The following is a 15,323-nucleotide window of genomic DNA, read 5'->3' on the forward strand; positions in this document are numbered from 1 at the left end:
AGTTATTATTGTGAGTTCTTTGTTATGGAATGTTGATTTATGCTGATGTGTTTTATGGATGTTTGTGTACAGCACAATATTTGTAGTTCCCTTTTATTCAGCAGCTTAACGGAAATTTTATCTACAAGACTTCAGTCTCTCCCAGTTGAGGAATGTGTTTGGAGAGCAGAATCAAGTCTACAGTCCTTCTTATTCCGTGCAAACAGAAAGCAAGTCATGGTGGAAGATGCCAAAGAGCCATCTACTCCAAGTCAAAAAAAAAAAAAAGTAGGAAGAGGAGCATGTCAAATGCTGCCCACTCCAGTACATCACCTTTGGCTCATTTGCAGTCCTCCTTGATTTTAAATTATTGTATGTGCATTGGGGAGCCTTTTCATGTCATGATACACTAGTTGCCTCTCTTACTATAAAGCTTATGGTGCATTGTATGAACCTGAGAGGGTGGGGCTTTGCAGTGTGATTCAGCTTCCTCTTCTATATTTGTTCACATGTGAGTGGGGATGTCAAAGCAGTCTACTGAATTCTCAAGTGTATAGCCTTCCTCCCACTAATTCAACCTTCAACAAAGTATTTTCCACCTTGGTTTGCTAAAAGAAAGAAAAAAATCTAAAAAATTAAATCATGTCTCCATTATATGTAAACAGAAGTGTAAATTGCTCTGCAATACACATTATTTAAGTATTTATGCATTTAAATCTGTAATACTACTTTATGATGAACATTTGTAACTATTGACTTCATTTATATTTTGCTAGTTTAAAAAACACCTTCTTTTTAACCCTGAATTTTATTTACAATGTTAATGTATATGTTATATTTTATGTAAAATGAGTAGAGGTTTTATTTACAATTAAGCGGCATACAATATCGTCTCTCTCCTGACCTGTGTCTCATATCTTCATTATTTATTACTAGAGACAGTCAATATGCACTAAGGCTTCAATGCTAATTCTGTCTGATCAGAAGTAAGTCCCATTGACCTCAAGGGGACTTATTCCCAGGTAAATGGAATTAGGATAGCCCCTTTGAACCACTTCCTTTGCTCCTCATTTTTCTTTCCTTATGGAAAAAAGTGGTCTCTTTTTTTACCTGTGTGTTTCATCTGTGCTCCTCAGTTAAAGCGTGAGGCTCAATGAAAGGAGAACCATCTGGAGTTGACTATTCATTTTGATCACCAACCCCACCTGATTGGTGGTTGGCATCACTCTTTACAGAGACAAAAACCAAAGAGGGATCAGGAAGCAAGTTTTGTGAAGTGATATTTAATATACGAACCAAACAAACCAGGATTTCAGTTTCTAGCATTTGAGAATTTGGAGGAGGGGAATTGAAATCATGTAACACCTATCTTCTTTTTTATACCATGCAAAGTTATAAAGAACTCTGGTGGATCAGATCAAAATCCAATCTAGCCCAGTTCAACCACAAAAATGACCCTTCCCACTGTAATGTAGCTGATAAATAGGAATAGCCCACATCCCACCATGACCACACCAGGCCGCAACCTCCACTCCCCACAATTCTGGAAATAATAGGCACTATCAGATTTAGCCTCTCCCCAGACCACAAGTCAAGTGCATGGCACCTTGGGGTCATTTGCAGCCCTCTGTGAGTTTGCAGTCTCTATCCACAGTGAGAAGCCTTGTCCAGTCATGGTGCACAGTCAGATCTTTGGCTGTGTTATATGTGTTAGAGTCTCTGTAAGCTGCTTAGGTTTGATTTACACTTAAACAATATACAATTTCTGTTAAATAAATTATTAAAACACTCCTTGACTGATAATTGGTGCTCTCCCAACATGTATCCCACAGCCTGGTTGTTCTTTGCTAGAGACAACCAATATGAACTACAGCTGCAATTCTTATTGCGACCTACTCACAGTGCCCCCCGGCGGTGAAAGGCAATACCAACAACAGGTGAAAGCAAACTGCACATGACAACATTCTGGGATTTAAAATTAGCCACAACTTTTATTGATTACAAATGTAGGTAGGCTTTGGTCCAGGCATTAGGCGCTTATCCATTTTCCAGCTTCCAGGTGGACGCTTGAGCAGGGTTGTGTCTGGCATAGGAACGGGGGGGGGCAGAGCAAGCATGTTTTCTCCTACTCTGGAGGGTAGGACACGAACCAATGCCTTCAAGTTACAAGAAAGGGGATTCTGACTACACATCAGGACTAACTCTCTGACAGTAAGTGTTGTTACACAGCAGAATGGGCTCGCTTGGGAGATGGTGGACTGTCAGGAGCGGGTGTCAAGAATAAGTCACACAAAGTAAGTGAAGTTAACTCCTTATTAGAAGAAATAAGGTCTGCTCAGAAGTGCCATGCCTAATGAGCACAGCAACTCTTCTTGTTAGGTCTCTGCTCCTCCCTCTTTATATCTCTTCTGGTGCAAGGAGATGGTGAGGGGACTTCTTGCAGAGGAGGGGAAGACACCTGGCTTCTTCACCAGCCAAACTTATTTCTGCTGTTTTGCCTTCCTCCTCTCCTGCTTCAGCTTCTGATTCTGATTCTGGACTTCTCTCTCCCACCGACTCTCATTGCTCACTAAACCCTGTTACTTCTTCCACTTCTGACACCTCGTCCTCCCAGTCTCCTCCCTCTTTTTGTCCTTTTAATTAAAAGCAAAAGGTTGTCTTTTAGCTCACTGAATATCTTTTCTTAAAACTAAATGTGGTTTGCATGTTGAAATTTGTAAAACTATGCCTAGTTAATAAATCCAGAGTTCAATGGAGCGCTCTCTCTCTCTCGCTCTCTCTCTCTCTCTCTCTCTCTCTCTCTCTCTCTCTAATCACAAATGTGAACCATTGCCTAATTCCTACATGCTACATATACCACTTTAAATTTTGGAGTCTCCTTTGGCTACAGGGACTGTTATGATAAGTTCCTACCTTCAAAATTCCCCTCTCCACCACTGTTTCCATATAATCTAACAAAGGTAAAATGAGAGTTGTAAATATTCTCCAGCAATTCTACAGGGAACCCAGCATTTTGTCTTAATAATTACCTTAATAATTACCTGTTTGATGATTGAAAGGTCTGTAATTAATTCTGCTGCTTCACAAATCCTTGGTGTACTTTCAGTGGCCCTGGAAAAACACAAAACAAAGCTGTTGGAGGATGTTATAAATATAGCCATGATCGTGAAAAAACGGTATGGGGTAGGTACATTACTTTGATCCTGGATGTCCTAGATTCCCACCTCTCCCAAAACTAAACTACCTCTCAGGTTAGACAGTTGTAATGTAATATAATATGATGACAGCGCTGTGGAAGAGATTAGATGAATATGTGGTTGAAGGTAGTTGTGCCCTTATATGGAAGATGGTCTTTTTTGCTGTCTTGCTGCTAGCAATATTTACTCCAAAGGTATGTCAGGTCCACATAGAAGAGTGCAGGATTCAGTTTACACATCAGCCACTTCATAAGTACCATCAGTCAGGAGATTTTATAATTGGTGGCATTGCTTCTCATGGTGGCTTCCTCTCCAATTCAGTAACCTTCACTGAACAAGTCCCACCGGAGTTGTCTGAAGAGCTTGTGTAAGAACTTCTTCTTCTTCCTCCTCCTCCTCCTCCTCCTCTTCTTCTTCTTCTTCTTATTATTATTATTATTATTATTATTATTATTATACTTCTATTTATTTTGTTACTGGAATGCACAGTCCTAGAACAGCAGCCTCAGAACACCTGCTGAGGCTGCAAACCTATACACACTTATGTGAGAATAACACCCTTCAAATCCATTTCTGCCTGAAGATACAGGGGATTATACTGTTAAATTAAGGCAATTAATTGAATACTTAACAGGGAAAAGTCCTGTTGCTCCACAGGGGAATGAATAACACTTTATTGGGAGGAATGTATAATTATGTGCCTGAAATTTGTGTACCTTTGAGCAGTTCATTCTTATAATCTTTCTGCAACAAGTAGAATTAATAGGAAAGCTTCTTTTCTGAAGTAGAAATCTCATTCTTCCATTTTATGGTCCTTGTGAGGGCCACATAACACTGAAATGATTAACTTCTGAGTTTAAATGTAAAGGACATACCAGTATGAAGTATCATTTTGATAAAGATTGCAACTCTTGTTCTAGGGTGATGCCTAAGTGTTACCAGCACATCCTAGCCTTAGCATTTGCAGTAAAGGAGATCAACGAAAACTCTCACATCTTACCCAACTACACCTTGGGCTTCCACATCTATGACAGCAATGATAATGCAAGGAAGACCTATCATGCCACAATGCTGCTTTTATCCACACTGGAGAAATTTGTCCCCAACTATATATGTGATATCCAGAATAATCTGACAGCTGTCATTGGGGGACTTGACACTGAGATCTCCCTTCATGTGGCAACCATCTCACATATCTATAAGATTCCACAGGTAGAACACTTCTGTGTGAAAATCCAATACTCTTTCCATACATCTTTTATTCTTTGAGATTTTATTTTGTGCATTGGAAGCAAAATGGATGCATTAAGAATAATCTGATCAAACGTTGTTATTTCATTCTTATACCCAGATTAAGAAAAGCCCTCCTTTAAGTTCATAAATGAGGGGAGAAAATGGGATTGGGAACAGGAAGTTTGTAAGATATAATTGGTATTCAGAACTAGGCAAACTCAGACTGCTAGTTGGTCTTTAATATAAGACAGGTTTTGATGTTCATTGGTTTGTGACAAACAGCTCCCAGTTGCACAAATCACATTTTAAGGAAGCTGATTGAAAGGTTTGATGTGCAACAATTGCAAGTACTGTTCCATAAAACCAATTATCCTGACCAATTTCAATCTGGGTTCAGGGCAGGTTATGGAACTGAATTATCTTTGGTTGTCCTGATGGATGATGTTTACGGGGAGTTGATAGGAGAATGTGACTGACTTGATTTCTCAATGGCCTTTCATACCGTTAACCATATGGTCCTTCTGAATCAGTTAATTGGGATTGTAGGCACTAGTTGTGATCCTATCTGCAGGGTTGCTTTCAGAGAAAAACATTGGGCAATTATCTTTCAGTCCCATGGCAGTTGTGCTGTGAGGGGTGCCACAGGGCACCATCAAATGCCACATGTCATTTAACACCTCTATGAAGCCATTGAGTGTGGTCATTAGGAGATTTGTACTGGAAGTCATCAGTACGTTATTTCACTGCAATATTAAATCACCAGATATTGTGCAAGCCTGGACTCAATGGTGCGCTAGATGAGGGCTAACAAACTGATTCTGAATCCTAGCAAGATGGAGGCACCTTGGGGAAGGGTCTCCAGGTCCATTTAATTGATCTATTGCCTGCTTTGGTTCAGTTTATTCTTCCCCTGAAGGAGCATTAAATATTAGGCAGAAACAGTCCCTGTTGCCGTTTCAGTGCCTAAGGCAATCCTCTTCACACAAACCTTTTCAGTGGATGTTACGTAGCCTGCATCTGTATTGGAATTGTTTTTAGAACTTTTTTTAGGTATTTTACTGTTTGTGGGTTTTGTATACTAGGCTCTTTTGGGGGGAAAGTAGAGAGATAAATTATTTTTGATATTAAAATTTATATAAGTAGTCATGGATTTAGGGAGGCTTTAACTCCTTGCACATACAAATCCACTATGGTCCCAATCCAAACTTGGGATCTTACTTTGCTTTGAAATAATTGTTTTTCCCCAAAGCAAGATTTTGGTGTGCATTAATTTTGGAATGGGAACACAATGTAACGGTAGGGTTAAACACCCCCTACCAATTATATGCCACTTTTCTGATCCAGATCTCCTCCTACCCACCCAAATATGTAATTTGCATTTTAAAAACTACTGAGATGGAGTGGTTGCAGATGCCAAGAATGCACTTCTAATAGATCTCTCCAGCTGCCCTGATTTCATATGTGTAACATGAAGGGGAGTGGTGATAGGAAGCGAGAAGGAGAAAAATGAAGGACACAAAGAGATTTGTTTGGGGAGTTGCCCAACACACATTTGACTCCAGTTCTACTGAATTTTAGCTTCAGCTTCACTGCCATGTGGCAACCACCAGATTTCACCTGAAAAAAATGGAGTCCACATCAGAAAAGCATCAGCACCCCCTAAATAGCAAAGCTCTCATTTTCTTTGCAGTAAGAAAGGTTCTCAACCTGTGTTATGAAGAAAGGGGTATAAAGTGAGAGTGCATCTGTATAAATTCTGTTGTGTGTATTGACTGGGAGTGGGGGGAATGGGATAAACTGTAGATTGAGACCAGATTGAAATTTTACCAGCATTATCTCTGTTCACTGAAACTTAAACCCTGTTAATCTCTGAGAGATTAACTAAATTGGATATCAGACTAGAAAACAGTACCTGAAATGTGTGTGAGTGGCTGTAAATAGTTGAATCTGCTGTTAAATGATAAAATCTATATCACCTTTCTCTGATCTCTCTTTAGCTCACATATGGGCCTGCTCCAGTGATGAGTGATAAAATCCCAGGATATTCCTTCTACCAGATGGCCCCCCAGGAACACCAACAGTTTGCAGGGATCCTCTCTTTGCTTCTACATTTCAAATGGACATGGGTTGGGGTTGTTGTGATGGATAATGACAATGGAGAAAGATTTGTTCAAACTGTACTCCCAATGTTTACAAAAAGTGGTATCTGCTTTGCTTTTATAGGAAGAATCCCAAAAGTTACTTTTGTCAGTAACTCAGATAATATTCTCGAACAAGGGGGGAAAGTGCATGATGAAATAATGGCTAGTAAAGCTAATGTTGTGGTGCTCTATGGAGAATCTTACTCAATGGCATTTTTTAGGTGGAGTCCATATCTAAAGGGCATTACACAAGTGGCTATGAGTGTAAAAGGAAAAGTATGGATAACAACAGCCCAGATGATGTTCATTGCATATAGCATTCAAAGGAATTTGAATTTAGATATGTTCCATGGCACTTTATCTTTTGCAATTCATTTGAATGACGTAGAAGGATTTCAGCAATATGTCAAGAGCCGAAATCCATCCATTACAGATGGAGATGGTTTTATCAGGGACTTCTGGCAACAGGCCTTTGGCTGTGAATTCCCAGATTCCATGGATAATAAAATGGAGGGGGATATTTGCACTGGGGAAGAAAAGCTGGAGAGCCTTCCTGGGGACTTATTTGAAATGAGCATGACAGGTCATAGCTATAGTATCTACAATGCTGTTTATGCTGTGGCCCATGCTTTACATGTGATGTCTGCAGGTAGGCTTAGACACAGAGGACTTGTGCACAAAAGGAAACAGAAGAATTGGAGCCAACAGTTTTGGAAGGTAAGGAGTTGAACCATAGGAGCCAATTCCTAGGGGCTGTGGGGTTTTGGTCCCCACAATAAAATATTTGAGGGGACTGGGCCCCCGCAAAGTTTATGAGCATTCTCATTCAAATGGTGTGTGTGCACTGTGTCATGAGATTGATTATGTGGGGTGGGGCTTACCTGGGTCCCCAAAATATTTTATTCAAGTAGGCACTCCTGAGTTGAAGAGTCTCAAGTGGCAGAAATTGGGTCTTACTTCCTTCCAACATCTGGGCTACCTCAATGTTGCAGACCTGGTCTTTGCTGCTTAGCTTCACAGCTTTCTTTGTGTGTATCAAGAAGAGGAAACCAGTGCTGGATTTATACTTTGTAGGCAGGGCAGGAGGAATTAAAGTTAAAGGTGGCCTGGTTGATTTATGATATATTGTGATACTTCCAAATTCTGGACATTTGTGGCACCTGTTGAAGAGAGAGGTTTGGAAGAGAGATTCTTACTGCCTCGTAGCAGAGTTAGCACAATGCCAATTGTTCCAAGCACATTAAACTTGGTTAGATTTACATCTCCCCTCATCCACCTTTAAACAAATGTTCCCCACAAAAATACTTAGACCAGAATAAATTACAGACACTTAGCTTTCCAAATACAGTAAGTGAATATTTTACTCAGAGTTTCAGAAGTAAGTCTCCATCTGCAGGCAGTAAAACAAATATTTTGTAAAAAAATAAATAAATCCTAATGACATAAAAAGTGCTTGGTTTCCTTACAAAAAGAATCAGCAAGTAACACCACTCCTGACTAGCAAAAAGAGAAAGAAAAAAATTGTTGTCTCAGCTTTTGGCTCTGAGGCCACCCCACATCTGACTCAGAGTTTGTCCACACTTCTGTTTGACTCACTACTTTCCCCCAGGTAAACTCATGGTTTACTGCTGAATCAGAGGCATGGAATAAGCGGAAATGAGGACAAGCCCTCTCTCAACATCCACCATTAGTTTGGGACTTTGCTCATTATTAGATGATGCCTTAATGTTTTCCTTTGTGTCAATATCCCTTCAGAGCAACAGGTTTACCATCCTTACGTTTGATCATTGTATGAAAGATCAAAGTGCAGTCTTCTATGAATGCCTCCTTTCATCTTCTTTCTGTCTAGCTCCACTACTTTCTGAGAAGTGTCTCCTTTAACAACACTGCAGGGGATGAGGTCTCCTTCAGTGAAAATGGCGAGGTAGTATTTGGCTTGGACGTTATCAACTGGATTATTTCATCCAACCACTCCCTTACTAGAGTGAGGGTTGGAAGGATGGATTCACAGGCTCCTCCAGACAAAGCATTTATCATTGATGAAGATGCCATAATGTGGCACAGCTGGTTTAACCAGGTAGGGCCCTTGTGTGAGCTATTTTGAAGAATTCTAATTCTAAATGTGCACTGATCATCTGTCTTGACCTCTAAAACTTCTTTAATTTGACAATCACACACCTATGAAAAACTGATTTTTCATTGAAAGAAGGTTAATGTCTATTAATGTGTTTGTATTGATACAAAAAGGTTGGCCAATCACAGGTTCATATGGAGAGAGGCAGTCTTTAAGGAATTGCAGTCCTGAGGTGCTTCAGGGTTATATGTGTGCGATTATATTGTGGTTGTTTTCTTGTACTGTAGTTTGTGACCTTGATCATATAGAATACTGCCCAAACACCTCAATATCAGTCCCCAAAAGTAGTTCCTATAAGTGTTCACTGTGTGGCAATGCTTTGTCTAGTTGAAATGAATACATTTGTGGTATTATCAGCACTTTCTCCTAACGCCCAATTAAACTTGATTTATCAATGTCTGGTACATCATACCAGGTAATTCTCCCTCTCCCCATAGAAAAGGACCTGCAACCAGAAGGATTCCTGAATTAATCATTGTTCTCGTTATCATTATTCTGCTCTTTATGTATTAGACTCAGCCTCATTCTGTATGTACTGTGAGTTGTCAACCTGGATCTAGCAAGAAAGTGAAGGAGGGGGAGCCATTTTGCTGCTACAATTGCATCCCATGCCCAGAGGGGAAGATTTCAAACAAAGAGGGTAAGAGTTAATTGTACTTAGTTTCCTTTGAAATATATGGTAAGAGGAGTGATTATTGTAAACTGTGAGGAAAAATAATTTGCTTGAGATAACAGTCACTGCTGAGGAAGCTCAGGACTATGATCCTATGGAGGATGCATTAAGTAGGACTGAAAGGCTAATAATAACCAGATTATTGAAAATATCCAGTATGGTAAAGGTACTTTTGGATCAACCAATAACTGTTGATATTGTTCAGCAGTTGATGGCTGAACAATTAAAAATGATCAAATAATATTTGATGAAGATGAAGAAAATAAAGAAAATGAGCCAGATGATGAACCACAGAAATACAACGTAGAAAATGGAAACAGGGAATAAACAGAGGGCCCAGATCAAATTGATGAAAAGTTGGCAGGACTGGATCAAGAAATAATCAAATTGAAGGACGCAGACCGTCACATGGAAATGACCTCCATACAAGGATTCCTGTGTGGGATAAGAGTTAAGATATACCTCTGAGAGAGGAATTTGTATATTTTTTCCCTCTTTTTATGTTTTTAGTTTTGTTTAGTTAGTTTTTTATTGTAATGTATTGTGAAAATTCTCAATAAAACTTTCCAAAATAAGAGAAAAGGAATAAATGGTATTGAAATTAAGTCGTGTCTGACAAATTGCTCTCAAATACATGTAAGCCTATTTAAATTAGTCTGGATCAAACACAAAGGCTACTGAATTATAATGCAAAATGGCTTGTAATCCAGAGGAATATGCACATCAAATTATGCAGCTCCAAGTGCTAATTTTTTAATTTTTAAGTTATTGAATGATTATTGAAACAGCTAGTGCAATTTCCTAGAGAATAACATTACTACCACATTTAGCATATGTTTTTGATCCCAGATAGCTTATGACATCGTTTCCATTGCTGCATTCCTCACCCCAGTCAGATGCTACTTTAGATCCATGTAAAACTTAAGCCGTCATACTCACCCCTACACACCACATTGACTGTATAATCTTATTTCAAAGGATCTGTGTAAGGAGAGCAGTCACAGCTTGCTGTTGAAATTGATGACAAGTATATTAGCTCAGATAAACAAGTCACATCCTTTTCCCCCAGATATGAATGACTGCAATAAATGCTCAGATGAAAACTATCCTAGTGAGAACCAGGATGTGTGTATTCCCAAGGACATAAACTTCTTGTCTTATGCAGAACCTTTGGGCATCAGTTTAGCCTTCCTGGCTCTTTTCTTTGCTTTGATCACAGCACTGGTATTACTAACATTTCTGAAGAACCACAACACACCCATTGTCAAAGCCAACAACCGAATCCTCACCTACATTCTCCTCATCAACCTTCTGTTCTGCTTCTTTTGTGCATTATTGTTCATTGGCCAACCTGAGAATGTGACTTGTCTCCTTCGGCAAACTGCTTTTGGAATCATCTTCTCAGTTGCTCTTTCCTGTGTGCTGGCAAAAACCATCACTGTGGTTCTGGCTTTCATCACCACCAAACCAGGATCCAGAATGAGGAAGTGGGTGGGGAAAAGACTGACCAGTTCCATTGTTTTTTCATGCTCCCTTCTTCAAATAGGCATATGTATTGTGTGGCTGGCAACATCTCCCCCATTCCCAGACGCTGACATGCACTCGGTGACTGAACTTATTATACTAGAATGTAATGAGGGGTCTGTGACTATGTTTTACTGTGTTCTTGGCTACATGGGCTTCCTGGCAATTGTGAGTTTCATTGTGGCTTTTCTTGCCAGAAAGTTACCTGACAGCTTCAATGAAGCAAAGTTCATCACTTTCAGCATGTTGATCTTTTGCAGTGTTTGGTTATCTTTTATTCCATCCTACCTGAGTGCCAAGGGGAAATACATGGTTGCTGTGGAGATCTTCTCTATCTTAGCCTCTGGTGCTGGATTGCTGGGTTGCATCTTTTCCCCCAAATGCTATATTATTTTGTTGAGACCTGAGCTAAATAACAGGAAACAACTAATAAGAATTAAAAAATGAAGAAATATGTATTTGATATAGCTTATAATCAATAAATCTATGTCTGTGTACTCGTGCGCAAGCAAGTGCATGCATATGAAATTGACTATTTGTAAACAATAATAATAATAATTTCTCGGCAGTTGTCTTATGTTAGTCTTATCTACAGGTCTCCAAAACACCCCACAGCTTTCCAGCAGAAAACCCACTGTTTTGCGCTAAATCGGAACAGCAATCTGCAGGAAACTCAGGCTTTCCCAGGATAAAGAAGCAGGGCAGACAGAAGTGTGGATGATCCCACAAACAGTAAAAATATGCACACACACAAACACACACCCCACAACTCACTGCCTTCCAAAGGCCTATAGAAACAGAAATGTTTTGGCCTTCTGCCTAACAACAAACAGTGATAGCGCCAGGCACGCTTCCCAACATGCATTCCATAAAAAGAGATCTATCACTGAGAAAGCCCACACTCATATTGCCATCCTCTGTATTTTCCTCAGGAGACACATGGAGAAAGGCCTCTGGTTATAAATCATACGATCACAGGAAATTATTGAGGTACTGTAAGGCTTTATAGCTCCAAAACACCACTTTGAAATGAGCTCTGTCTCTCTTTCAACAAAGATTCCCATGCAGGGTGGCCAAGGTAGTTTCTGTGCCTAAAGTGAACCTAAACCCTGACTGAAATGGATTTTAAAAATTGATCTCATCCAAGAAAGCCTGGATCTGGACAGCAACCACCTTCATGGGAACTTTGCATTGTAAAGAGATTGGAAAGACTGGAAAGAAAAGAAAAAATGTAAGAACCTAGAGGAGGAGATCAGAATACTACCATAAACACAGCAGAAAATGGAAACAGCAGGAAACTGGGCATACAGAACTGGGCATGAATTAAAGGATATATAATGAGGGGAAATATGGAATATTAATCCAATATGTGATCACAGTGGATAAATTTTAACATGGATATGGATGGAAGAATTTATTATTACTCAATGCATAGGAATAGTGATGGGAATTAATGGAAGTAAAGTTAATTACTAATAATAATAACAAATTGGGAATCCCTCTTGGACTTTTCATGGGGAAGATAAATAAATTATTCTGAGACACCTTGACTTCAAAGAAATATTGCCCAACAGAAAGTGGTGAAGACGAATGTTAACATGGACTGAATGTTTCAAATAACCTTTTTTAATGTAACCAGAAGATGGAAAATTAGAAGCTCTTTTTATCTATCTTTTGTGTTTCTTTCCCTTTTGTCTTTTTCCTTTTCTTTATCTTCTTATTCTCTCGTTCTTTCCTTTCTCCTTTCTTTCTTTCTTTCTTTCTTTCTTTCATTTCATTTTTATTTTGAAGTCCTATGTTTAGGACCTTTGTTAAAGTTCAGGGATTAAGTAGTCGTGGGAATGATGGATGGTTGATGGAGGACCTTGGGTGGGTCCTCCACAGTGAGAGGCTGGGAGGGAAAAGGATGATTCCTGGGAGTGACTGCTACCCTCTTTAGCTGGTGGGGGCTGAGAATCACCTCTAGGAGAGGACTCTGTATTCTACTCGTTCTGCTTGTAATTTTTGTAGCTGTTATTTTCTGTATTGTGAAAAACTTTAATAAAATTATAGATATAGATATGGATTGTATTCTTTGTTGCTGTTTCTTGTGTACTGGGAGGAAACCCATCTCAGTGGTTTTTTCATTCATGGCCACCAGGATTCAGGATGAGGAACTGGGTGGGGGAAAGACTAGCTAACTCCATTGTTCTTTTTCTGCTCTGTTATTCAAGCAGGCATTTGTACTGTTTGGCTGGCAACCTCGACCCCATTCCCAGATGCTGAGAGGCATCCAATGACTGAAGAAATGGTCTTTGAATGTAATGAGGGGTCTTTGACTCTGGTTTACTCTGTTCTTAGCTACATTGGCTTCTTGGACATTGTCAGTTTTTTTGTGATGTTCAGGTTAAGTGTCAATGTAAGTGTCAATTTATTTTGAATTTTTAATTGTAATGAAATCAAATGAGTCACACATTGGAAATACCTGTCCTGGGATAGTGTCTAGTATCCAAAAGGGGGTGGGTGTGGGTGTTTCAGTCCAAAGGAGAATAATGTCATTATGGCTATTTTCCTCAGCTTGAAAATCCCAACCAATGGGAACTTTCACCAGCAATTTCACTGTGGGCACAAATCCACCTCCTTGATGTTCCATGGGGCTAAAGGCTTTTATGGAAAATAAGTATCACCGTGGATTTTGACCACATTTGACAGCAATCTCAGTGCAGAATGGATATTCAGTCTAGGCTCTTTATTTAGAGGCTCTGAAAGAACTGCTGCAGAGGCAAGTGGCATGTAACTCACATACATACAAACACATACATAAATAAAGCAATAACCTCTCTTAAATATATAGTGCCGTGATAAAGCAATAAAATATTGGTGTGTCGTCCTTTTAAAGTTCTTTCTTTCAAACTGTTAACACAAAATCTTGTTTTGTGCTTCACTCTCAGTACTAAAACCAATTCTCTTTCAGTTGCTTCAGTTCTGGAGCAATCTTCCTAAAATGGCTTCCTGTGGTAATAGCTCCATAAAGAAAAGGAAACATGCATAGCCTTTGTAACAGATCCACACTCATACTCTATTTCTGAACTTCTTTTCTTAGTCATTCCAAAACCTACTGCCCCTTGTTTTCTAACTCAGTAAAAGAAAAAACTTCTCTTCAGAATATGTAACAAACACATTTTCTTTAGTGATTCCACAGGGCAATTCTAGCTTTGGCAATAATTACCTTGATTATCAACATAACTGTATTTAATTCTGAAGCTTCTCAAAACCCCAGAGCCAGTAGCCATTTAGAGCTAGGGAGGGGGGCTGGGAACAGGTGATGATTCTGCATACTTCACATTATATAAAATAAGAATCAGATCTATCAGACTAAGTTCTTGCAATTTTTAAATCTTGAATCTACCATTCAAGTCAGATAGACATAATTATAGAGAGTCTAATGACAGTGCTTATTTGCTAAAGAAAAGTGTTGCTAAAGAAAATAGGGGGGAACTGTAGAGTCAAGATTTCTGCTCACTTTTGTGATGACAGCTGCAGTGTTCTTGCTGCTGGTACTTCTTCCTCGTGTGGTATGTGACATTCACAGTGTTCAATGTAGGGACCGTAATCCCCACCCGCCACTTCAAAAGTATCATAAGTCCGGAAGCCTTATCCTTGGTGGCATTGCTTCTCAGGCTCGCTTGGTTTCCAACTCATTCATCTTCGAAGAAGAACCCCCTTCAGCTTCAACAGAAGAGCTTGTGTAAGGATTTTTTTAAAAAAATAATCTTGCTTTATTCCACCAGGATAATCAGAATACAGTGGTACCTCGGGTTAAGAACTTAATTCGTTCTGGAGGTCCGTTCTTAACCTGAAACTGTTCTTTACCTGAGGTAGCTAATGGGGCCTCCCGCTGCCACTGCACTGCTGCCACACGATTTCTGTTCTCATCCTGAAGCAAAGTTCTTAACCTGAGGTACTATTTCTGGGTTAGCAGAGTCTGTAACCTGAAGAGTCTGTAACCCAAGGTACCACTGTATAAGAAATTACTGGAGCTACAGAACACTGTCTTGTTCCTTTGGGGTGTAGAAAATGTTAAGGTGATAAAGAGAACACTGAAGAAAAGAAGCTCTCTTTACTCCACATGTTAAAAGAATGGGCACACTTTTCAAAGCTACCCTACTTCTTCTTTATTAATTTTCTTTGTCCTTCCACATCCACTCCTTTATTCCAGTCTTTTCTTTCTTTAACTACATAAGGCAAACCCTTCTGATACAGAATTCATCTCTCATTCTAGCATTGTGCCTAAGAACTACCAACACATTCTGGCCTTGGAGTACGCGGTGAAGGAAATCAATGAAAACTCACAGCTCTTACCTAATGTCACCTTGGGTTTCCACATCTATGACAGCTATTTAAGTGCAAAGTGGACCTATCATGCTACTTTGATACTTACATCAAATCCAGACAGGTTTGTT

At 39.4% G+C, this 15,323-nt stretch overlaps 1 protein-coding gene across 1 annotated transcript; it reads left to right on the forward strand.

The window, feature by feature from the left end:
* The first annotated feature begins 3,325 nt into the window (after nt 1-3,325).
* On the forward strand, nt 3,326-15,103 carry LOC128398883 (vomeronasal type-2 receptor 26-like). Its single transcript, XM_053360148.1, has 7 exons — nt 3,326-3,543; nt 4,097-4,388; nt 6,407-7,267; nt 8,400-8,627; nt 9,198-9,324; nt 10,427-11,299; nt 14,985-15,103. The coding sequence occupies exons 1-7, from the start codon at nt 3,326-3,328 to the stop codon at nt 15,101-15,103; spliced, it is 2,718 nt and encodes a 905-aa protein (XP_053216123.1).
* The last annotated feature ends 220 nt before the right edge of the window (nt 15,104-15,323 follow it).

The sequence above is a fragment of the Podarcis raffonei genome, chromosome 13 (genome assembly GCF_027172205.1).
Source record: "Podarcis raffonei isolate rPodRaf1 chromosome 13, rPodRaf1.pri, whole genome shotgun sequence".
Lineage (NCBI taxonomy): Eukaryota > Metazoa > Chordata > Lepidosauria > Squamata > Lacertidae > Podarcis > Podarcis raffonei.